Source organism: Phyllostomus discolor, chromosome 7, assembly GCF_004126475.2.
Source record: "Phyllostomus discolor isolate MPI-MPIP mPhyDis1 chromosome 7, mPhyDis1.pri.v3, whole genome shotgun sequence".
Taxonomy (NCBI): Eukaryota; Metazoa; Chordata; class Mammalia; order Chiroptera; family Phyllostomidae; genus Phyllostomus; species Phyllostomus discolor.
The window spans coordinates 21,413,256-21,438,242 of record NC_040909.2 but is presented as its reverse complement, the minus strand read 5'-3'; the positions used below and the strand labels follow the sequence as shown (position 1 = coordinate 21,438,242).

At 41.1% G+C, this 24,987-nt stretch overlaps 1 protein-coding gene across 6 annotated transcripts in view; it reads left to right on the top strand.

The window, feature by feature from the left end:
• The first annotated feature begins 2,339 nt into the window (after positions 1-2,339).
• The window catches only part of NR1D2 (nuclear receptor subfamily 1 group D member 2), an 83,451-nt gene continuing 60,803 nt past the window's right edge, over positions 2,340-24,987 (top strand). For 5 of the 6 annotated variants that reach the window (XR_004904476.1, XR_004904475.1, XR_004904473.1 and 2 more), the window contains exons 1-7: positions 2,340-2,653; positions 13,051-13,317; positions 14,269-14,357; positions 16,749-16,893; positions 18,830-19,452; positions 21,352-21,537; positions 23,885-24,095. Coding sequence is in view for 2 of the 6 variants with exons in the window: in XM_036031517.1 (XP_035887410.1) it covers positions 2,638-2,653; positions 13,051-13,317; positions 14,269-14,357; positions 16,749-16,893; positions 18,830-19,452; positions 21,352-21,537; positions 23,885-24,095 (1,537 nt within the window). In the remaining 4 variants the exon portion in view is untranslated. The remainder of the gene's footprint in view (positions 2,654-13,050; positions 13,318-14,268; positions 14,358-16,748; positions 16,894-18,829; positions 19,453-21,351; positions 21,538-23,884; positions 24,096-24,987) is intronic. The other variant, XM_028518922.2, reaches the window with a different exon arrangement.

Sequence of the window (24,987 nt, the reverse complement as noted above, 5' to 3'; positions counted from 1 at the left end):
CATTATTGTAGTATACAAAACAGTTTCATTGCCATAAAAATCACCTGTGCTCAGCCTCTTCATTCCTCTCTCCCTGCCAACTCCTGGCAACCAATGATATTTTTTTACCATATCCACTTTTTGCCTTTTCCAGAATGTCATATGGTGAGAACCATACAGTATGTAACCTTTTCAGAACCGTTATCTTTTTATGACTTCTTTTTTGCCTTCTAGACTGCTCATATTGACCTCATGTTACCCAAGCAGATGGTGCTTGATACATAAAATGGAAAAAGCAAGCAACAAAGTGTAGTCTGGGGAACTCTCGCATCAGCACCATATAGGGTAAAAAGCCGTGAGGTAGGGAAGAAAACAGGACCATTGTGGTTAGAGAACTGTGTTTAAAGGGTGGCATGAGGGCCTTGGAAAGAGAAGTAGGGCCATGGTTTGTGGTGGGCTTTGTAGGCCAAGGAAGGGCATTGGATTTTTTTCAAAGCGCAATGGGAAGCTATTGGAGGGTTCAAGCAATCAGATCTCATTCGCATTTAAAAAAAATAACACTGACTGGGGGGAAGTGACTGTAGGTGGATACAAGGAGCATTCCCTCCTGTTAGGAACTATCACAGCAGCCCAGACAACAGCTGATGGTGGTTTGGTCTAGAACAGTGATTTTCAACCTTTTTCATGTCATGGCACACATAAATTACTAAATTTCCGCAGCACACCAAAAAATGTGTTTTTGGCTGATCTGACAAAGTAGGTATAATTTTCTTTCACTCACACCAGATGGCTATTGTTGTGTTGGCTATTTAAAATGTTTAATTTGACAATCTATGGGAAAAGAGGTCAGTGCCCCTGACTAAATAGTCAGGTATTGATTGCATGTTTTAAAGATTCTGTGGCACACGGGCTGAAAAATCACTGGCAGAGGGTGTCCAACCTGCAGCCCACAGGCCACATGCAGCTAAGAATGGCTATGAATGTGGCCCGACACAAAACTGTAAATTTACTTAAAACATTATGAGGGTTTTTTTTGTGTGTGTGGTTACGTGCCATAACATATTTAATGTGTGGTCCAAGACAACTCTTCTAGTGTGGCCCAGAGACACCAAAAGGTTGGACAGCCCTGCTAGACTAATAGCAATGCAGATGGTGAGAAGCACAGAGGTTAAAGACATACCATGAAGGTAGAATAGCTCAGATTTGTTAATGGATTGATTGAAGTATAAAAGGGAAGGGGGAAAACCGGAAACCAAACACCCTAACTTGCTGGCTTCAGGAACTAACAGATTTACCAAATTAGTAAAGATTAAAGTGGCGAAGAAACCTGTGTGACATGAAATAGTGGTTGGGGAAGGGGTGTTACACATATAAAAATATATATTACTTTCCTTCAACATTTTACACTGAACATTTTGAGAGAGCAATTTGGAATTTTACAGTGAATACCCATGTACAACATCTACAACTAAGATCTTACTATATACTTCTGTCCATTTATTCACGCCTCCACCCATCAGCTCATCGTCCTTTTGCAGTGCATTTAAATTGCCCACATCAGTGCCATTCTCTCTGCACACCTCAGCACCCGTGTCATTTGTGTCGTTTTTTCTTTTTACGTAAAATTTACATACAAAGTGAAATGCACAAATCTTAAGTGAGCATTCCCTGAATTTTGACACACACACACACACATCTGGCTACATCTCACATTTGAGATGCCTGGGAACATCAACAGGACATAACCAAACGTGTTGCTGGATGCAGAAATCTGGAGCTCAGTGGAGAAGCCACGTTTGAAATGTAAATTGGACAATCTTCAGAACGTAGGTCTGCTTAAGCCTACCGAGTTGGATGACATCCCCCAGCGCTCGAAGAGGGAAGAGAAACGGGCTGTGCCCTCAGGGACCCCAGCGTTTAGAGGTCTGTCGGGTGGGAGAGCGGGACCTACGGGGAGGTCAGGGGCTGGGCTAGCCGGAGCCAAGCTGGCACAGCCCGGGGTCCTGAAAAGCCGGTCTGTTCCGCGCCAAGGGGCGGTCCTCGGGAACCATTCGAGGTGACTTGAGGTTCGGGGCAGCAGGCCTGGGGGGGGGGGCGTGGAGGGAGCTCCCCGGCAGAGGCGGGAAGGTCAGATGGGTGGGGGAGGTGGAGGGGATACAAGGGATGTGGAGGGCGGGGAAATGGACAAAAGAAGGGGAAAGGGGATGAAAGAAAGGAGGGAGAAGCAGAGCAAAGGGCGGGCGTGGGGGAGAGGGTAGGGGGGTGAGGAGGCGGGGAGGGGGCGGAGTCGCCGCAGCGGCCAGCGAGGGGCGGGCGGAGGGAGGGGGTGTGTGCGCGGGTCACATGGTCGCGGCTGCCCTCCCCGTCAGCCGCCCTCACTGCCGCGGTGCGCTGGCTGCAGGAAGCCTCCGCGCCGCCGCTTTTGTTGTCAGGGACCCCGCGAGGAGCACCGCTCGCCAGCGGCCTCCGCCGCCGCCTCTCTCTGCAGCCTGCTCTCCGGCCGCCCGTCCCGGGCGCCCCGCCCTCCCCCGCCCATGAGGGGGCCCCGCGACCACCGCTGCCCCCAGCCCGGGGCGGCGCGGCGCTGAGGCGGAGGCGGAGGCGGAGCTGCCCCCGCTGCGGGCTGCGGTCGGCCTCGGCCCCCTCCCCGAGGGTACCATGGAGGTGAATGCGGGTAAGAGGACTGTGGCGGGTCGGGGCGGGCGGAGGGGACGCTCCGAGCCCGCTGGAGCACTTCGGGGGGCGGGGGCCGAAGATGTCCCCAGGCCCGCGGGGTGTCCCCAGGCCCCCAGGCTGCGCGCTGCGAATCCTCCCCAAGCTCGGTTCCCGTCGCCCCCCTCCCCGGGACGCCCCACGGTCGCCCTCACCGTTCCCTGCAACGCCGCAGCGCGGCCCGGTGGCGCCGGCCCGGCTCCCCCCTCACATGGCCGGGCCGCGCGAGCCACGTGCGCGCTGTGTTTACGTTCTGCGGCGCGCGGGCCCCGGTTGGCTGGGCGGGCGCGTGACGCGGCATTACATAATGGGCGCTGAGGCGGTGGCGGCGGGCGGGGACACGTGAGGCCGCTCGCCTCTGTGACCCACATTCCCCAGAGCCGCAGGGACACGTGGGGGCGGGAGCGCGCGCGCGCGCCGGCGGGGAGCGCCGCTGCCTCCCGGGAGGTCCCGCCCCTTTGGAACTCTCCGAGCTGTGACGTGGACGCAATTCCTTCCTCCCCCGCGGGGTTGCACAGTGCGGAGGATGCCGCGCGTTCGCGAGCCGTGAAACCCCGCGGTCGCGCGGCTCGGAGGGGAGGGTTGAGACGCCGCAGTGCTTCGGCCTCTGCCCGCACCGCTTGGAGATGACCTGAATGCGCGGGGCTAGGGAGACAGGCCGCAGACCTTGCGGATACTGAGGAGGAAGTGTGGGGCGAGGACGTGCTGGAAGCCGAAGGAGGTGCCCGGGACAGGCGTGGGACTTCCACGACGCGAGACCCTCTAAGGAGCCTTCAGTGCTTACATCCCAAGCAACGTCCGGCAGATGGGACAACACCTGCCCTTGTTATGAGGTTGCATCACTGTTCAAAAATAAAAAAAATGTTTTCTTCTAGGACTCGACCTATCTTAAGTTGTAAAAACCGGCCTGAAAATCCCCTTGGTTTGGGAGTCTTACTGTGAATGGCTCACACCCATGGTTGATCATTCAGCTCATGCGTGTGGTCAGGATGACTCAGGTTGTCCTATGTCCTAAGTGACTCGACTCTGAGACCTTCTGTAAGACTGGTCCTTGTTCATTTCACTTGATGTTTTTCAAAACCTTAAGTCAGTGATCTTAACTGAACCTGATCAGCGGTTTGTCTTTATAAATCTTTTTTCTTGTTACATTTCCTGTTACAGTGCTCCAGAGCAATATTTTGCTTCCTTTTCCTCTTTTGTCTGCTCAAATGATGGCCTTTATACCTGAAGCCAGTGAGGTTACAGAAGCCAGCTTTTAAGTTAGTGCATGCTGTAAAAAGCATGCCTTGATAATGAATGAGTTGTGAATTTTCCACCAACAGCAAAAATATTTTCTAACTATTTTAATTATGGGGGCCTACTTAGCCTTTGAGGATATTTAAAAAAAAATTAGGTAAGCTGTCATGGAATTAAACTCTTACTTGATAGGATCTGGAGATTATTAGGATCAACTTACTCTAATCGAACTTTGCAACCTCATATATGGGCAGGCTCAGGTGATTAGAAAATTTTTCGCTGGTTTGAACCTTCATGGGAAAGTATCACTGATCTTAATCTTGTCTTTTGCAGCTGTAAATTATAAAACTTGTTTTGGAGGACTGTCACCTCCCCCCACTCCCCTTCTATTTCCAGTTCTCATCCCATATTTCTTGCACAGTGGTTTTTTTTTTCCCCCTTCTTTCCGATTATTATCCTTGTTGCCCTTGGGGCTTTAGCACCTAGAAATGAACAGGCTCCTGTGGAAATGGTTGGACAGTTACCAAGTTCCAAGTTTGGGATTCTGCTGCAAATGAATTCTCTGGCAGGCTTAGCTTTTGTAGCATATTGCTTTGCTGACTCACAGTAACCTTGCAATCAGGACCTTTTCATGTGCACTTTTGAAGCTAGGTTTCATCCACTGTGCAGGTAATTGTTTGGCTTTTAAGAACAGGAATTTGCAATCGTCTTTCTTAAATTTTCTCTTGTTCCTTTTGGCTCAAAGTTCAAGTTGTGACAGCTGTTAGTATACTAGTAATTTCTGCCCTTTGTCAGAGGGAGTTTTGATAAGCATTCCCTTTTACATTCTTCAAATTGTAAATATTGACTAGGGTGGGGCCAAATTTATTGCTGACTGGCACACCTCTAACCTTTCCCTTTGGGTTGATATCATTGTATTAGTAAATACACATTTAACCAGTAACCATTTTATTTAACTGTCCTACAGTTCATGATATTGTGTCTCTACCCTTTCTATGCTTATTACAGATGTGAAATAGAAGTGGCAGAAATTGACTCATATTTTGTCAGTTTATTTTTTTTAATTTATTGATTTTTTTTAGAGAGAGGAAGAGACAGAAACATCAATTTATTCCACTTGCTTATGCATTCATTAGTTGATTCTTTTTAAAAAGATTTTATTTTCAGAGGGGGGGAAGGGGAGGGTGGAAAAAAGAAAGGGAGAGAAACATCAATCAGTTGCCTCTAGACACCCCAAACGGGAGACCTGGCCAGCAACCTAGACATGTGCCCCCACAGGGAATTGAACCTGAACTGGCCACCCTTTGGTTTGAGGGCTGGCGCTCATTCCCCTGAGCCACACCAGCCAGGGCTATTGATTCGTGTATGTGCCTAGACTGAGGATTGAACTAGCAATCTTTGGCATATGGGGGATGATTCTGTAACTAACGGAGCTACCCAGCCAAGGCTATCACAGATAGGTTTTGATTTCATATACTTAGGTTCATTAAATAATTCATCGCATAAACTTACTAACCCTGGCTGTAATTAATATTTTAGAAATTAAGAAAGCATTCCTACATAATTAATTTATACCTTTACAAATCTGTATTCTATTGTGTTTCTCCAAACTTGGAAAGTAAACTTCAGAGGGAGATAAGGGTAAAGAAATCTTCATTTGGAAGGAGAAACAGTGCAACAGTGTAAAGAATCACGTGTGAAGAGGCAGGTGCTTGACTAGTTAGTACAGTTAAGGGATTCAGAAGGTAGTGTGGAAGTAACCTACAGAGAAAGGAGTCGGTCATTTGACACCTTCCAAATTGAAGGAACTAAGGATCCGGAGGTTTCATTTTGTTTGAACTATTCTGACTGAGCTCCTCCAGTACTCTGATGGTAAAATAATGATCACCAGTATCCATTGAGCATTTACTGTGCGCGAGGGCCTTTACATGTGTTACTACTTTGATACCTCACAATTCCATGAAGGAAAGTACTTTTGTTACCATTTGAAGATGAGGGGCGAATTGAGGTTGAGTGACCTAGGCAAGTGGTAGAGCCAGGTTTTGCACCCACAAAGTCCATTTGGGGAGCACAAGCTAACTACTGTAATGGGTTTATGCTTACATAATGTTTGAAGGTATATATGCACAACTTGGTGGTCCTGCCTTCTTGGGTGTGAAGGAGATACTATGAGGATCCACTTGGTTTGTGGTGGTATGGGGTTGTAGCTGGTAGAAAAGGGCAGGTGTCAGCGGAACACTCCAGTTTCAACATTCTACTTTTTGAATCTAGTTAGTCAATCTGTTTTTTCCCCCCATGACACTAGATTACACTTACATGGAGACAAAGCACATTTTACAAAATAAGACCTCTGTTTCTTGTCACTCCATTTTTTATTTGTTATTTTAAATCTCTTACATGGTACGTTATTTAATAATTTATATATTTTTTCAAGATCCCACTTATTGTCACCTTGGCTGTTTTGCCTCTCTCGATTTCTGCCTTCTGTACTGCTCTCGTGGGATCCTCAGCAGTTGACAATAATATGAGACAGTGCCTGTGTTGCACTGGAATGAGTGGTTAACATAGCTGTTTCCCCACTTGGGCTGTTACAGCTTTTTAGGGAAGGCACCATGTTGTTCACTAGAGCCCTGACACTCAGGACACAGTTGGAAATTCAGTGTTTCAGTTAGATCTGCTCTAACATCCTGTGAGTAGAAATTATTAATAATAACCTTTTAAAACAAGAAAACTAAAGTTTCTTGATGGTAAAAATGTTTTGTTTTAAGACAAAAAAGTAGTCATGACTTGAACTCAAGCATGCATTCCAGGATTGTGGGCAGTGGGAGTAGGAGGGTTTTGATGATTGGCAAGCCTAAAACTGGAGTAAGAAAAGCCTAGTCTATGAAGGGACAGTGAGTACTTCCCAGTAGGACAAAATTGGATATTGACTTCTGGCTTGTCTGAAGTCGACCACTGGGTAAGCCCTAGCCTGGGAACCTGGCCCAGCTCCAGGGTCCTTTTCAACTAAAAATAGAGAAGACTGTGCCTCAGCTAATTTTAGCTTGAGGCATCTAAGTAAGAAGTACATTCTGCCTGTTTCTGAAGGTGTTGGGACATGCTGGGTCGGGGATTTTGCCTTTCTTGCTTTATCATCAAAAACTGTGTAAAAAGCACTTTATTAATCCTCATTTATGAGCACCATTTCATTTCAGTCTTGTAAAAACTGGCAGCTTTTCCCATTTATAGAAGATGACTCAGGTTTGGAGAGATCGAAAGTGATTTGTTTGCCCAGGTCTTCTCAGGAAGAGATAATAGTCCACCCTCTGGAATTAGATAGCTTTGACTTTCAACCCTGGCCTTGCCACTTAGTAGCTGTATTACTTAACCTCTCTGAGCTCTGAGTTCCTCATCTATAATGTGAGATATTGGAAATTAATTCACAGGGGTCCTGTGAGGATGAAATGCGAGGTGAAATTGGGTCATTTTACTCTTGATTTTTGTTAGGTAGTTGGTCACTTGTAGTTTTCACTTTCATTTCTTCATTGGGTTAAGGAACTACTAGATGTACTCTGTACCTTACAGGAAATTAAACTTTAACCCATTTGAGTTGTTAATCATCATGTTGATAGATTGGTGTCTCTAGTAGCAAGGGTAGACGCTGTCAGACAACTGAGTCAGCACAGAAGGTCTTTTGAGGTGAATGTAGCTGCTTCTAATGGGCCATCTCTGATTCCATGGTGGCTGGCACAAATTCTTGTTGTAAAGGATTGTTGAACTTTTAAATTAAAGATAGGAATAGGATCTTGATTAATAATAGCTCAGCAATTTTTCTTAGGTTTGATCTTGGAACTTTTGCAAAGGAAAATGTATTTTGGGTTAAACAATACCTTCTGTTGCTGAGTTAGTGCTTTAAATAGTTCTTAAGCCATCAGGATAGCTCTGATTTCTAAATTTTTTTTTTAAGTAGTCCAAATGGCTTGTGAATATAACTGACTGACTCAAATGGTGGCCCTAGGAAAGTCTTCCAAGGAGAACTATCACTTTTTCATCTTTTATCCTCTTGAGGTCTTAGGAAGTGAATTTACTATTTCACGTAGTAGGTTAGAGAAAATAAATAGCTGTGGGACCTTCATTTGGGAATTTATTCAGGACTAAGAATAATATTTTTCTTTACAGTCTATTCTGAGAGAAGATGTGTGAAAAAAGCAGCAGTTTGTTAACATGTGGAATTTCTAATGTGAACTTCAAACCTCTAAAGTTTCATGAGAACAGATGGCATTATGGGTTTTACCTTGGAACATGGCATTTGATACGCTTCCACGTTAAAATTGCTTCTGTTTGGATTCATAGTATATTAAGGGTAGTTAGGCAGTTATGTCAATGAAACATTAACCTTTAAAACTATCGGTCAGGATAAGAGACTTCCAGTCAAGATGGCAGCATAGGTAAACATGGCTCACCTCCTCGCACAGCCACATCAAAATTATACCTAAAATACAGAATAGCCATCACTCAGAACCATCAGAAATCAAGTTGAATGGAAGTCTGACAACTATGGAATTAAAGAAACCATAACAACCCAGATTGGTAGGAGGGGTGGAGATGTGGAACTGGCTCGCCCCACATCCATGTGTGGTGGATAAGAATTTGGGAGGAGTACATCAGGAGTGAGGAGTCCTAGCCCCACACCAGGACCCCAGCCCAGGGCTCCAGTGCCAGGAGCATAGGTCCCCATAACTTCTGGCAGCAAAAACCAGTGGGGATTGAGTTGGAAGAAACTTCTGGAGTCCCAAGCAGTTCCCCTTACAGAACCCCCACATAGACTTACTCAGATTTACTCCCTCTGAGCTCCAGCACCTGCATAGCAGCTTGAAAGGCACCAGTGGCATACTGGGAGGAACTAAAGTGTCTGGCATCAAGGCAAGAGCAGGTTAGTTTTTGCTTACACAGGAGGGTGGGTAGAAGCCCTTTTCCCTTTTCTTAGCACCCCCCCCTGCCCCCACAGAGCCACTTTGGTAGGCAGGTTCCATATCTGAGACTTCATCAACCTGGCTAACACTGTTTTCCCAGCCCTGGAGATCTCCTGAGGCTCTTTCCCACCCAGTTTATGGCCACCCAAGCTGTGAACAATGGCTTTTCTGTATGAATGGCTGGTCTTTGCTCATGTTTTATAATTTGCTAAATTTCAAACAAGCAACAGCCGGCCTCAGTGAGCCCTCAGCCCCCATACCTCTTACTACATGGCTCCAGGCTCAGCAATAGCAGCAGCCAGTGTAGGTTGACAGCTTGGCTTCTCCTGGGAATCTCCAAGCCCAGCACAAGAGCAGCCATTTGTAGATTGTTTTATAGCTCAGGCAGGGTAGCACTGGGCAGAATCCAGGTGGGGGCTGACCTTGACCTGCGTCACCTGCGAAACCCCAGAGCTTGTGTATGCAGTGGACAGCTATAGACCATGTCAGAGCACTACCACCCTGCTCCTGCGCAGCTGATCCTCCATCGAGGGTGCAGGTTGATGGTCAGTGGTAACAGCTAGTCTTTGCACCTGACTGGCCTGGGTAAATTCCTCCCATTGACCTGCCAACAGCAATCAAGTCTCAACTGCAAAAGGAAGGTGTACTCACCCCATACAGAGGGCACCATGGAGTTCCCAGCTTGGGTGGTAGGGGAGACTGTGCCACTGACCCTACAGGACACCTACTACATTAGGGCACACTACCAAGACACGGAGTCAAAGCAACTCTAATACATACAAATGATCACAGGGAAGCTGCCAAAATGAGGAGACAAAGAAACATAGCCCAAATGAAAGAACAGATTAAAACTCCTGAAAATAGAACTAAACAAAATGGAAATAAGCAATCTATCAGATGCAGAGTTCAAAACACTGGTTTTAAGGGTGCTCCAGGAACTTAGGACATCAACAGCATAAAAAAGATCCAGTCATAGATGAAAGATACACTAACTGAAATACAGAATAATCTACAGGCAAACAACAGTAGAGTGGATGAAGTGAGAATCAAGTCAGTGATTTGGAACATAAAGAAACAAAAAACAACTAATCAGAACAACAAGAAAAAAGATCCAAAAAACCACGGATACTGTAAGCAGGCTCTGAGACAACTTCAAATGTTCCAACATTTGCATTAGGGGTGCCAGAAGGAGAAGAGAAAGAGCAAGAAATTGGAAATGTATTTGAAAAAAATAATGAAAGAAACCCTTCCTTATTTGGTGAAGGAAATAGACATGCAAGCCCAGGGGAAGCTTTGCAAAATGGAGAGTGTTTTGATGGATGCCAGATAGGAGGTGTGTGGGGGGGAATGGGTAAAGAGGTGAGGGGATTAGGAAGTACAAATAGGTAGTTATAGAATAGCCATGGGATGTAAAGTACGTTATAGGAAATGCAGTAGCCAAAGAACTTATGCACATGACCTATGGATGTGAACAGTGGTGTGGGGATTGCCTGAGGGAATGGGGGCTGTTAGGTGGAGGGGGGCAAAAGGGGGAAAAATTGGGACAAGTGTAATAGTATAATCAATAAAATATAATTAAAAATATAACTGTAGACCAGTTTGTGCTTGAATTCACTGGTTGTAGCCATTGTAAATTTCATGTTGCAAAGAATCACCTGGGGAACTTGTTAAAAATGCTCATTCCTACTGGTTCCTTCTCTCTTCTGAGGAGAGATTTGGAAATGTGTATTTTGGAAAAGTACCAGGTGGTTCTGGTAATATATATTTTACATACTCTGTCTAGAAAATGAGAATTAGCTCAACGTTAGGAAGCTTTTTCTCCTTGTGTTCAAAGTCTTGGGACCCTTTAGACATTAAAATCAATGGTAGATGAAATTTCTATTATTAAAACTACTGTTGGTCACTTTTTGTTCCATCCAACACTAATGAAAGTAGTTGGCAGGTGTGACAGTGGTTCTCAAACTTTACTGTGCATCAGCATCAGCAAGGTGGTTAAAATTTCTCATTGAATAGATCCGGAGTGGGACCTGAGATCTTGTGTTTATAACAGATTCCCAGGTGATGCTGGAGCCCTGGGTCCAGAGACCACAATTTGAGAATGACTGGTTTATAGGTAGGGACCACATTACAGGGCACGTATTAATTACCAAGTTCTGACTTCATTCTGGGCAGGCGATAACAGCATGCTAACAGGATTTGGGTAGTGGGTCAAACTATAGAAAGAGCAGATTCACACTCCAGCCTTAAGACTGATACAAGGCATTGCTTAATGAATGGAAAAGTAGATGGAATTTTTCACATTATTTAAAACTCAAGTGCACTTAGTTGCTCTTACACACATTAAATTGGTGTATAATCAACATTGCTGTGTTTTTCTTGGCATAGTAGGCACCTGTTTTAACATCTCTTCCGATAGTTTAAACTCCCTGATAGTGGTTGTGCTTTACTTCTCAGGGGCTTCCCAGCCTGGATATAATAATTGGTACATAAATATGTATTTGGTACCTGATTTCAACATAACAAACTAAAACATTAACATTCTTTTGTCTCTTTTTTTCTTTTCTGTAAATGGAAAAATCTGTTCTGTGGAATTTTTTTGGCATTTTTTTTTGAGTGTATGTATGTCTGTGTGTATGTGTTTTAAATGACTTACAAAGTATGACTTTTATCTAAAAAAAGATTGAAGAGTTGTTTCCCTTTAGCAGAGAATGTTTTATTTCAGAGTAGAATCTTACATGGTAGTTATTACTTTGGGAATGTGCAAAATTCTGCACTTACTACTCAGTATGGTTATCTAGATTATTGCCAGAAGTGCCCTGTTTTACTGGCAACTTTCTAGTAATGTTTTATCATGTTTGGGAATCTGTGCATGTTATTAGATGTGGGCTTCACAGAGGCAGAGAAGTAGGTCTTAAAATATTTAGGACAGGCTTATTACATGAAACATGTATGGAGAATTGAGACACTCTCTGTACACCTAGGTCCATATAGTCTAGTTGAGAAATAGATGGAAACAAGTGAACAGGTTTAGATGAGACCTCAGCACAGAGATGGAAGAGAGATAACTTTGCATCTGATGCACATTGAAAAAGCCAATAAATGTTTGTTGGTGATGAGAAAAAGAAAAAAAAAACTACAGTAGACCTTGGTAGAGAAGATGAGAATTACTTGTTTGACCTAGGATATGGAAAAATAATATATTTGGCTATGAGGTTACCGTTGCAACATTTTGTCTTTTTGAGTGAAGAAGTTTGTAATTATACCATAAAAATAATTCTGAGTGCTATTTCTTAACCTGGGAGGTTTACAGTCTCTAAATTGTCAAGACCAATTTTCAGGGGGGTTGTGGAAGTTAAACTGGTGAAGTTGTGAGTAGTGTTTTGAGAGTAGGTCTGTGAAAAGGGCATTAACTTCAGCCTTAATGTTATTCTCTGATAGCCTGCATTCTTTCTTCTAGCTTCGTGAACATTTACTGTAGTCAGTCAAAAGAACAAGTAGTGAGTCTGGACTCCTTGAGAGGTGCTTAGAGATAAGTGTGTCTGCAAGTCAGAAGTAGGTGGAGAAGGGAGACTAGAACTGGGGTTTAGTGATAGTCATAGAAGTCTTCAGGGAGCATCAAAACAAATTCCAGGACCAATAACTATGAAAGTTTCTCCATTTTGACATAAATTACTTTATCTGGAGTTCTAAATGTTACATTTGTTCTTGATTAACCTATGTTTTAGCCAGATGATGGGGAAGGCAAATGATGAACTCATTATTTCTAGGATTGTGCCATGTAAAGGTATAATGAAGGAAACACAAAGAGGATCAGAACCAGATTTCTTTATGGGAAAACAATTGTTTAAGCTATGAAGCCACTCAGGAAGGTTTTTCATTCCTCTTAGGAAATGGTTGGAAAATGGAAAACTTCAGGTTTGAATCTGCATATATTCAGAATAACTAAGCCAATCAGAGCCTTCTCAGTTTTTAAGTCAGTGGAAATTAATATGGGCTTTGAACTTTGTGAAAACAGGGAGAAGAGTAGGAAACTAGTTATTTTTCCTTTTGGGATAAGTTGACATTTACTCTGTAATCAATTTCTAAATTAGTGACTTACTGTCCAGAATTATAAAAATAGAAAATACATATTATCATGTATCTAATTATCTGATTTCCCTCTCTTTTCTAGGAGGTGTGATTGCCTATATCAGTTCTTCCAGCTCAGCCTCTAGCCCTGCCTCCTGTCATAGTGAGGGTTCTGAGAATAGTTTCCAGTCCTCTTTCTCTTCTGTTCCATCTTCTCCAAATAGCTCTAATTCTGATAACAATGGTAATCCCAAAAGTGGTGATCTCTCCAATATTGAAGGCATTCTGAAGAATGATCGAATAGATTGTTCTATGAAAACAAGCAAGTCGAGTGCACCTGGGATGACGAAGAGTCATAGTGGAGTGACAAGTAAGTTACTTTAGTTTTCTAAAGGTTGGTGCCATTCATTGCAGGTGGGGCTTACTTTATCAACCTCTCATTTGGGGGAACTGTTATATTTGGGCGTATAATTTTCACTCCTTTCTGGGTCATCATATATAGTTCATTAATTAGGTAAGAAATCAGTGATGGTTTTAAAAGTCACAGCCCGTAGGGATTATCATAACTGATTGTTGCCACCCAGTAAAATATGTGGTAATGTACTATGTCTTACCATGTGTCCTCTAGGGTACCTCCGTTTGCCACATTTTCACAGTTAACCTTTCTTCTGGACTCCTAGTATTGAATCTGGTTTCTAGAACAGAGTACTTTATTCATTGTGGGAAAGGTTTTCCTTCCATGAAGTTGGAGCTAGGAATATTGGGATTAGGAAATAAAGTAGGATTGGGATAACCAAGTGAATAGTGGAATTTGGACCCCTAAGAGGGTGTGGAGGTAAGTTGAATTGGTATTGGGAAGGATCAGGAAGGAATATCAGGAAGGAATAGGCCCTAGCTGGGGCTTGTAGGTTAATGGAACTAAGTATCCATACAGCAGCCTGGGCAGACATTGTTTGTACCTTTTATTTATTGACCTCTCTGCCTTTTTCATTCTTATCCTGGAGACTTGTTTTTCTAGTTCTGGTTGTATATCTGGTGTGAAGTAACTCTAGATTTACAAAATTTCAGAGTACGTTTAAAATCATCAGGCAAGGGCAAAACTAGCTTTTCTGAAAGATTTTTGGTAGTCCCATAAACTGAGTTTAAGAGAAAACTATAATGTCTTTTGATTGTTAATTTGGTGTAAAGAATTTTCTTTAAATGATGAAAGTATAATTGTATCTTTCTAAAGCACTTACAAGATGAACAAAATACAATATTCAGTTGGAAAGAAAACAAACAATTGAAATCTTTCTCACATTTCTTTCTGTTTGTGCCGTAGAATTTAGTGGCATGGTTCTACTGTGTAAAGTCTGTGGGGACGTGGCGTCAGGATTCCACTATGGAGTTCATGCTTGTGAAGGTTGTAAGGTAAAGAAAGCATGCTTTTTTTCCTTGAAGCTACTGATTCTGGGATTAAAGAAATTAGAGTTAGGTTTGCCATTTTCCACATTTGATAATCTGGGAGAAGAGAAGTTAGCTGCTCCTCCTTTTTAAGTATTAAGCATTTCATTTTATTTATTTTTATTTAAAAAATATTTTATTAAATTTTTTTTACATTTTTTAAAAACACTTCTTTTTTTAAGATTTTATTTATTTATTTTTAGAGAGAGAAGGGAGGGAGAAAGAGAGAGAGAAACATCAATGTGTGGTTGCTGGGGGCCGGTTGCTGGGGGCCGTGGCCTGCAACCCAGGCATGTGCCCTGACTGGGAATCGAACCTGGGATGTTTTGGCTCACAGCCTGTGCTCAATTCACTGAGCTATGCCAGCCAGGGCTTTTTTTACATTTTTAAAAATATTTTATTTTTAGAGAAAGGGGAATGGAGGGAGAAAGAGAGGGAGAGAAACATCAATGCATGGTTGCCTCTCACGTGGCCCCCACTGGGAACCTGGCCCACAAAGCAGGCATGTACCCTGACTGGGTATTGAACCGACGACCCTTTGTTTTGCAACCCACTCTCAATTCACTGCGCTACACCAGCCAGGACTGTTGTTAAGCATTTTATGTAGTATATAAATATAACTTAGTTTGAAAAATATATTTCTGATCCAGTGAAAGTATTTTTTTAAAGATTTTGATCAAAATAAGTTTACATTCTCAAATTTAATTATGGTATGAAATCAAGTGCACAAAATGCTAGTTTATTAACGTGTTAGGTGCTGTTCTAGGTGTAGGGGCACTCCTGCCTTGTTGGAACTGGTTTAAACCAATAGGTCTCACCTATAGGTCTCACCAGGTGTGTTTTCTGACATGTCTGGTACAAGAAGTTGAGAATATTTCCTTGGTACTTATAAAAATGTGGTATCTTTGGAAGTAATTCCAAATAAGTAGAAAAAAAACTGGATATAAATGAGTGCTTGGGAAAGCTCATTATATTTGTAAGTTTAGTTGAATATATCTTAGATTGTCCATTAGAAAAGTCCAAGGGATATAGTTTATACCTCCTACCTATACTGAGGGAACCTCTCTGTTTTTTTAATCTGACATAATCCTTTTTCCTGAATTAACATGGCTGTGGCAAGTGCTCCTGCTGTTCTCTAAATGAAGGCCAGGGGCAGGAATCCAGTTTGGCAGGATATGATGGGTGAATGAGATAATGAATATACATGGTGAAAAAAGAAATATTTTTTAGGATGGCTGTGAATGAATTGTGATATTGGTAGCTCTTCATGGCTGGGTCACTTAATAAGCTGGTCAGGATTTTATGTAGATGTAGCACTTTCCCAATGTTTAAAAAGTTCTGTAAACACCATTTTTTCTTTTTTCCCCTCAAAAGTGTGAAGTAACTGTGGGGCAGGCATCATTCTAACTCTATAGCTAGAGAAACAAAAGCACAAGCCAATGAGCCTAACTGTATTCTTGATATAGAACACATAGTTGTTGTATAGCTTCTTAAAAGTATGTCTAGTTCAGATATTGTAGTGTCCAAGTATAGTACTGTAGTAATTAAGTATAAAAATATTGTATCTCACAATTGCCAGTATAGACTCATGAAATGTGTGGTTAATTATAATATTCAAGGAAACTGCATTTTAAGATACTTTTGGTAATTGTGTTCCTGACTTTTCCATTCTCCTTGGAAATACTAAGTTGGGATCTTCGAATACCTATTACAGCACATGCACTTAAATTGTTTGTTTAGTGAAGGCAGTTACTCATAGCCATCTAGCTGGGACCTCTCTTTCTCTGGATCATTAGTTGGTCTATGGTATGACACTTACCTGTTGCTGACAAGCAGCCGGGGACACCTGGCACACATGAGTAGGCCTTGCTGGTGTCAGCAGGTAATGATCCAGAAAGACCAAGCTCTGCTAACATAATCCTTAGTTCCCTTGAGGGGATTATAGCTATGGAAGATACTTTTCTGTCAACTCTTTAAAACTAAGTCATATTTTAGGAGCTTTGGAATTTGTATGTGATTAAAGTTTGAGTTAGACAATGTGGCTGTAGGCAGGGACTGGTAACAGGGTTAAGTGTAGTACAGGGTGTAGTACAGCAGGTGTTTGGAAGGCAGCAAGATTCTCCAAAAGGAAGAAAGGGAGGAAGAGTTTTGTTTGGCTAGAAAGTATAGATGCTTACTGATACTGGTAAGAATTCAGTTAAATTCCATGTGTCAAGATTGTATTTCCCTCTGTTCTAAGCCATAATTATTTCCCAGGTGTAGCTAGTAATATTGAGTGGTTAGGGGTTGGGGTGGCTGCTTATAAGAAGTCCATCTGGATGTTTTTAAATGAATGGGTATGTCTTCCTTTGTTCTTAGGGTTTCTTTCGGAGAAGTATTCAGCAAAACATCCAGTATAAGAAGTGCCTGAAGAATGAAAACTGTTCTATAATGAGAATGAATAGGAACAGATGTCAGCAGTGTCGCTTCAAAAAGTGTCTGTCTGTTGGAATGTCGAGAGATGGTATATTCCTAGTTTAAAGATTATTCTTTTTTTTAAAGCATATGGAACTTGACTTTTATTCCTCAGCATAAACCAAGGCTATAAACCAGTTACCAGTGGCTCTCTCATGCTTAGGGTGAAGCAGATTTTAGAAAACACATTTTAATGCCTTGCAGAATGCCAAATTCATTAAAGTCAAATTTTAGCATCAACACCCCAGAAACAGCTTATGGCTCACTTCTTTTTCTGTTGGTTCTGTAAAAAGGACCCATTATTTTCCCTCTGTATAATTTGAATACCATCCCCCCCCCCCAAAAAAAAAGATTTAGCTTTTCTTGATGTAGGTATCCATGGTTCTTTCTCCATAATTTCTTAGCATTGCTGATGAATCTATTTCTCTTTAGGTGACTCTTTATCACTTTCTCAGCCCTGAGATGATAATGGGCTTTTAGGGCACAGATTCTGAATACATTGAAAGGAAATGCAAACTTGAAAGAAATATCAGGATCTAGAGTGGAAGAGGTTGCTCATTTCTGGTTTGAAACGTAGTGATGGAAAATAAAAATTGTGGTTATTTGTGGGACTGTTAGTATTATCTGTGGATGACATCACTGGAAGATTTGACTCCTCTGTTGTGCTTAGGAAATCATTTGTGGATAGTCTAATTCTGTTGTATGAAACATAATAGATGAGGAAGAGGTTTTCAGAGGGATTAGTTTAGTAGGCCTAATTAAGAACTGCTAAGAATGAACTTTATATTTATCCAGGGGAGGGTCATTTAAGCAATCCTGTAGGTTGCTCTAATATCTTATTGACACAGAAATACAATATTGCAATACAGAGTTTCTTAAAGAACAGATTTTAACAATTGATGTTTTGGATTTTAATTGCCTGAAAATTTTTTTTATAGCACTAGAAATAGCAGTCCAAAGTTGATACTGGGATTGCCCCAAAAGAAAAAAATGGCAATCATTTGTGAAGGAGAGGGAGTAGAGGTGTAGAGTGTGAAATAAAATGAAAGCATTTGTTTGATAATGTCAGAGGTACAATTGGATTAGTAAGGCTTTCTTGCTGGGTGGGTGTATAGAATTTTTATTGTCTGTATAAAATACTAGACACAGTCTAAGACTAGCCTCCAAAATAATGGAGGATGAATTTTATTGATTTTCATTAAAATCCCGCAAGTTGATTTTTCAATAAGCACATTTCTCTTGACTGTTTTTTTTTTTTTAGTTGATCTCTGAGGGCAGGGGGTGTGGATGGGGGAAACACTGACTGCTGTTCCACTTATTTAGCCATTCATTGACTGTCTCGTGTATGTGCCCTGACCTGGGATCGAACCTGCAACCTTAGCATATTGGGATGAGGCTGTAGCCAACTGAGCTACTTGCCCAGAGCTGCTGCTTTTTTTTTTTTTTTTTTTAAGATTTTCTTTTTGAAGTAGCCAGTAAAGGAAAGAACAGGTCATTTAATGTTGGATCTTGAGACTAAAATTATGAAAATGAATTGACAAAAGTCAGATTGTTTAGGGAGTGATTGTATCTACTAGGTTCTATTAAGTGTTAATGGATGTAGGTAGCTGAATCCCATGTGCCTTCTTAAAAAGAATCTTTAGTCTTGTTAATAAGGTGCTGTGTAGTCATGCTGGTCTGCTTCAGGCTCTGATTTGCTTTAGTTAATTCCAAATTTCTTAGATTTTGCTTATAAAATACCCAAAAGATATAGATCTTTTTAGCTTTGTTTTGGGAGAACAGTGGACAATTTTCTCCCTCCCATCCATTTCCTATGGTATATCAAAAACAACCAGTAAGTTTAGCATAATTTATGCCAGAGACATATAGATACTGTTTACTTGTATGACTAGAGGTCATAGCTATCAAAGATAATTTTGTGTTATTCTTTTGTATAAACAGGTCTTACTTAGAATATAGATGTTAAATATCTTTTTCTTCAATAGCTGTTCGGTTTGGTCGTATTCCTAAGCGTGAAAAACAGAGGATGCTAATTGAAATGCAGAGTGCAATGAAGACCATGATGAACGGCCAGTTCAGTGGTCATTTGCAGAATGACACATTAGTAGAACATGAACAGACAGCCTTACCAGCCCAGGAACAGCTGCGACCCAAGCCCCAACTGGAGCAAGAAAACATCAAAAGCTCTTCTCCTCCCTCTTCTGATTTTGCAAAGGAAGAAGTAATTGGCATGGTGACCAGAGCCCACAAGGATACCTTTATGTATAATCAAGAGCAGCGAGAAAACTCAGCAGAAACCATGCAGCCCCAGAGAGAACGGATTCCCAAGAACATGGAGCAGTATAATTTAAATCATGACCATTGTGGCAATGGGCTTAGCAACCATTTTCCTTGTAGTGAGAGCCAGCAGAATCTCAATGGACAGTATAAAGGGAGGAACATAATGCATTACCCAAATGGGCATGCCATTTGTATTGCAAATGGACATTGTATGAACTTCTCCAATGCTTATACTCAAAGAGTATGTGATAGAGTTTCGATAGATGGATTTTCTCAGAATGAGAACAAGAATAGTTACCTGTGCAACAATGGAGGGAGAATGCATCTGGTATAGTGAAATCTCTTTTTTTTTTTTTTTGCTCACCTTGTATCAAGGAAAGCTTTGAAGGTTTTCTTTTATGTGGGGGATATACCAACTTTAAGGGTGGGTCAGAAAACCTAAGAGATTTACAGAACCACTTTTGTACAATATTTTAGGTCAAATACTTTTAATGAACATTTATTGTATGACCTAATTTCACACGGAGTTAGGTACAAACGTGTGATTTGATTGATACCATGATTGGGATTGGGATTTTATGTAAAGTATGGATCATGAAAAATTGGTCCTTTAGTTCTTAGAAATCCCTTTCAAAATTTAAGCATTCTGATTAATCACTACCTTACTAGCTTTGGGATTTTCTCTAAGGGCTGATCTTTAAGCTCACCACAGTCAATAATTCCTTGATTTCTCTGGAGTTTTCTTTAACCATTATAATGCAAAAGGGACTTTGGATATTTAACATGGATATTTTATTGTGTGAAATTTAGGAATAGTTTAATAGGCTAGGTTCTAAGGATTTTTCTTAGACTTCATCCTAGGAGATGAGTTAATATTCATATCATTCAAGTTTTTTTTTTCATCAAATACAACAGTCTACATGAAAGTACAGTGTTTATATTCAGCCAAAATTTCAGCAAAAGCATCAGTACTGCATCATTTCCAGTTTAAACTATGAGGTCCTTTGATAGTGCTTGGTATTTTCTACAGCCAGGTAATTAAATCCTTCTTTTTATATTTTCAAAACAGTTGATTGTACCCCAATCTTTATGTTAGATTTTTCTGGTCACTTGCAAGTATTTGATCCCATGGATCTGAAAGGTGACCTTGTATTTTATTAGACTTAGTGGCTGCCTTGAGGGAAAAAATACCATGGTTATAGAATCATTTAATTCCTGAATCGCTTGGATTTAGTGAAAATGTAAAGGCTGACTTTACTAAAAGAGTTTGCGATTTATGCTTCATAATCTTTTTAGTGTTTTTATGCCTTTTTAAATAAAAGATTTATTTATTTATTTTTAGAGAGGGGAGGGGAAGGAGAAAGAGAGGGAGTGAAATATCAATGTGTGGTTACCTCTCACACACCCCCCACTGGGGACCTGGCCCACAACCCAGGCATATGCCCTTACTAGGAATGGAACCGGTGACCCTTTGGTTTGCAGGCTGGTGCTTAATCCATTTGAGCTACACCAGCCAGGGCTTATGCCTTCTTTAGCTTCCTATTTTTTCTTTCCCAGTCTTCCTTTAGAAGATGCACTTGTATCTCCAGTCATTGTTTCCTGATTGACTAAATGGAGGTCAGTGCTCACATCATTGTTTATAAAATATATGGTTAATGACCTTTTTAAAAAAGTGAGGTATCACTGTCTTCTCCTCTTTGAAATCACAACATTGTAATGTGCCCATTTAGAAAAAAGTGAGTTTTGAGATATTAACTAAACGTGGGTTTGGATTCTAGGCCTGTGACCTCTAGCTGTGTTTGGATAAGTCACTAAATGTCTTAAAGTCTCAGTTCTCATCTAAGAAATGGCAATTGTAACATCCACCATAACTCACTAGTAGGATTGAGAATCAAGTAAATATGAGTGAATTTTTTTTTTAAACCATGAAGCCTACATAAGGTGGCAGCAATGTTGCAAAGTAAACTCTTAAACCTGTGTCATAGGTTTCTGAACTACCTTGTAAGAGATCTCAGTTTTGCTTAGGCTGCCTCTTAAGTGAGTTGCTATTCACATTCGGTTCCTGTGAGGCTCTGTCATCTGGTGGAATAGGGAAAGAGAAAGTGCTATCACCAGTAGCATCTGAGGGTTATTTTCACGTTGGCGTTTCCAATGATCGAGATGCCAGTTTTGAAATTTCTTTACAACTTCTCACAATTTGAGAGTTTTTCTGTTTTGTGCGTACCAGGTTTGCCCCATGAGCAAGTCTCCATACGTGGATCCTCATAAATCGGGGCATGAAATCTGGGAAGAATTTTCAATGAGCTTCACCCCAGCAGTGAAAGAAGTGGTGGAATTTGCAAAGCGTATTCCTGGATTCAGAGATCTCTCTCAGCATGACCAGGTCAATCTTTTAAAGGCTGGGACTTTTGAGGTAGGTTTTGTTAATCCTGAGTATGGGTACATATTTTATTTTTATGCACATTGTCCTCCTTTTATTAATGAGCCTTTACAGTCCAGGGGCTGAAACTACCAACAAAGGAATGGCCATTTCGGGATTTTGGGGAGGAGGCTAGGTAAATGCAGAGTTATTTAGGACTTGAAACATAAATGCTCTGTATTCTCAGCATGCTAATTAGTGAAAATGAACTCCAGGTTCTAGTATTGCTTTTAATTTATTTTTTTAATGTCCTCACCCAAGGACATGTCCATTGATTTTAGGGAAAGGGAGGGAGAGAGAAAGGGAAAGAAACGCTGATGTGAGAGGGAAACACTGACCAGTTGTCTCTCGTATCTGTGTGTCCCCTGACTGAGGATTAAACCCACAACCCAGGCATGTACCCTGACCAGGAATCAAACCCACGACCTTTCAATTTACAGGACGATGCTCCAACCAACTGAGCTACACTGGCCAGGGCTAAGTATTGTTTTAAGATGTGGACTTGGTGTGTTCTGCAGAATAGTGGACACTACTGAAAGCCTAGCCTGAACTCTCCTGTATTCAGTACAGAGTACAAAGGCTAAATAGAATGTGGTTTTTGTCTTTTTGGTGATTGTAGAGTACAAGCTGGGACAAAAGTAAGTTTATAGTTGTGAATATACAAAACAGAATTTATTCGTGTATTATTTTTCATATGGACAACTGTAAAACTACTTTTGCCCCACCATGTATTGGGGGGATGTATAAAAATCTCTTATGTGGCAGCTCAGATTTTCTTGGCCACACTTCACTCCAGAATCTATGGCTACTTTTACTCCTCCAGCTTCTCTCACTGTGATGTCTCCTGTCAGGGCTTGGGGTCACCACTGTTGCCAGCTTTAGTAGGACACAAACAGTATCTCTCCTGTGCTTGGTTAGGTGCCTCTCACCTGTCTGGCCCTGGCTGCCCTGTTGCTGCTGAGGTATGAGAAGCCTCAGGACTTGCTTGGAGGTCACTTATACATTATTCTGAAACGCAGTAGGTGGGAAGGTGGTGTCTGGTGGGTGAAATCTTTGATCAGTGTGAGTAGGGATCCCTTTCTCTCTAATGGTCTCATAAGATTGAGCTGTCAGTTCTTGAAAATAAGTGGTGGACAGTTTAGTAAACATATTGCTAATATTTGCTCTCTTTGCTTCCTGTCTCATTCCCTTTTTCCTTGCTCTTATTTTCACATGTGCCAGTGTATACCCCACATAGACTTTTGCTTAGGCTTTATTTTCTGGGGCACCTGGACTAGAACAGAGATCAAGCCCTATTCATGAATGAAATATCTATGGTGTAATTCCAAAGTAACACCTACAGGTGACGATTTTCAGTTTAAAGGAAAAGATTACACTTAAGATTTAAAGCCAGAAGATGTGTCAGTGATCAAGTTCAGTTCTCCCATTTTTGAAGGTAAGAATGGCCCAGAGAGCTGAAGAGACTTTTCCTGGATTACCAGTGCATTCATAACATAATCAGGGCTAGAATACAAACCCCTGGCTCCATGACTTGGGTTCTTGCCTTGTGATTTGTCCTGAGATAGCTGTATTCTATGTAGCACCATCTGCATAGAAGGCTGACTTTCTTTTAGATTGTCTTGAGTAAAGCAAGTCCTTGCTTGGGAGCATTACAAAGGGATGGTGTTTGTTCAGTGCTTCGCTGATTATGGGAGAAATATGTGACAAATGTCACCACTTATATTGTGGAGGGAGTGCTTTAGGTAAGCAATGTTCGACTACGTTGGTTTGGGTTTTGATTATAACTGGGTGTCTAGCACACTTTTATTATAATAGTTTTCTTTGTATATTGTTTCTTTGGTTTATGATTTTTTGAAGTGGTCTAATTAGAGTTCATCTCCTGCATTTGCCTTGGCTACATTTGGTGTTTGGATGTTTCCCAGTATTACTGCATTGAAATACTGCTCTTTGTACTTAGGGCTTATAGACCATGAGATATACTTGGTAGCTTAAAGAGTTTCTTTAATACCTTTGGCCAAGGCCTGTTTCAGATTTCTTGGCATTATTGCCTGCATTAATTTTGTATTTGCATTTCAGAATCTTGATTAATAGAGTTCCAGGGTATCATAGGACTGAAGTATTTTGCCACGGTGGCTAGAATTTTTTTGATCTTCTTGGAGTATTGATTGCTCTGGTAGAGAACTGGCCTTAAGGAAATGATTCTAAGTAAAAATAAACTCAGTTTTTCTTTTATACTCTTTTATATGTAAAATATAAATACTAACTGACTTGAGTATTGAGGTATTTCTTAGCATTGCTATTGAACTTCTCCAAATACATTTAAGCCTTTTTCTTTTTCCAGGTTTTAATGGTACGATTTGCTTCATTATTTGATGCAAAAGAGCGTACTGTCACCTTTTTAAGTGGAAAGAAGTATAGCGTGGATGACTTACATTCAATGGGAGCTGGGGATCTGCTAAACTCTATGTTTGAGTTTAGTGAGAAGCTGAATGCCCTCCAGCTCAGTGATGAAGAGATGAGTTTGTTTACCGCAGTCGTCCTGGTATCTGCAGGTATGGGAGCTGGTTCAAAATTGTGCCACACCTAGAATGTAAGGACTGACTGGGGAGGAAGTGGCAGTTAACGAGGTAGCAAGCTATATGGAGGGAAGAAGGCCTTAAGGAAGATGCTGAGTTATATCAATCTGTTTTTTTTCATAATTAATTTTTTAATTATGAAAAAAGTCAAAAGTACTATATAATGATAAAATGATATTTAGAGCTGGGCCTCTGTTTTAGTTCTAGCTCTTGTTAGTGATTTTTTCTGTCTCTAAATCATTATTTCACTTTGGAACATCATATTTCTCCAGGTAGGTGGTTCTAATATGAATTAAGTTTTAATTAAAATAATATGTATGTTACTTGTTGAAAGTATCAGTATGGTTTGTTACAACAGTTGGTGAATCTTTAGTTGTAGGCTTTCACCCAGCTTTGCCACTAAGTTTTATGTGTAACTTGTATGTAAGTAATTCTATCCTTCTGTGTCGGTTTTCTCATCCAAAGTGCCAGACTGGATTGCACCATGTGAGCCTAGTATGGGGTCAGGTACTATTTGAATGAGTGACCAAGATTTTTGAGTCCTAACATGATGTTTCTCAATTCCCTACCTTGCATTCATACTGCAGTTATTTCTGACCAAAGTATTTCAATTTAGACAATAGCTACTAAAGTAGATGTTAGTTTTCAATAGCAAATTAGAATTGAGGCCGTACTTTCCTGGAGATAGGTAAGTAAGTACCAGACAGACACTTTTAGGTATCCCTGACTTTATATTAAAACATTTGTTGAGAATTTTATACTGTTTTTTTTTTAACTTTTTTTTTAAAGATTTTATTTATTTATTTTTAGAGAGGGAAGGGAGGGAGAAAGAGAGAGAGAGAGAGAGAGAGAAACATTAATGTGTGGT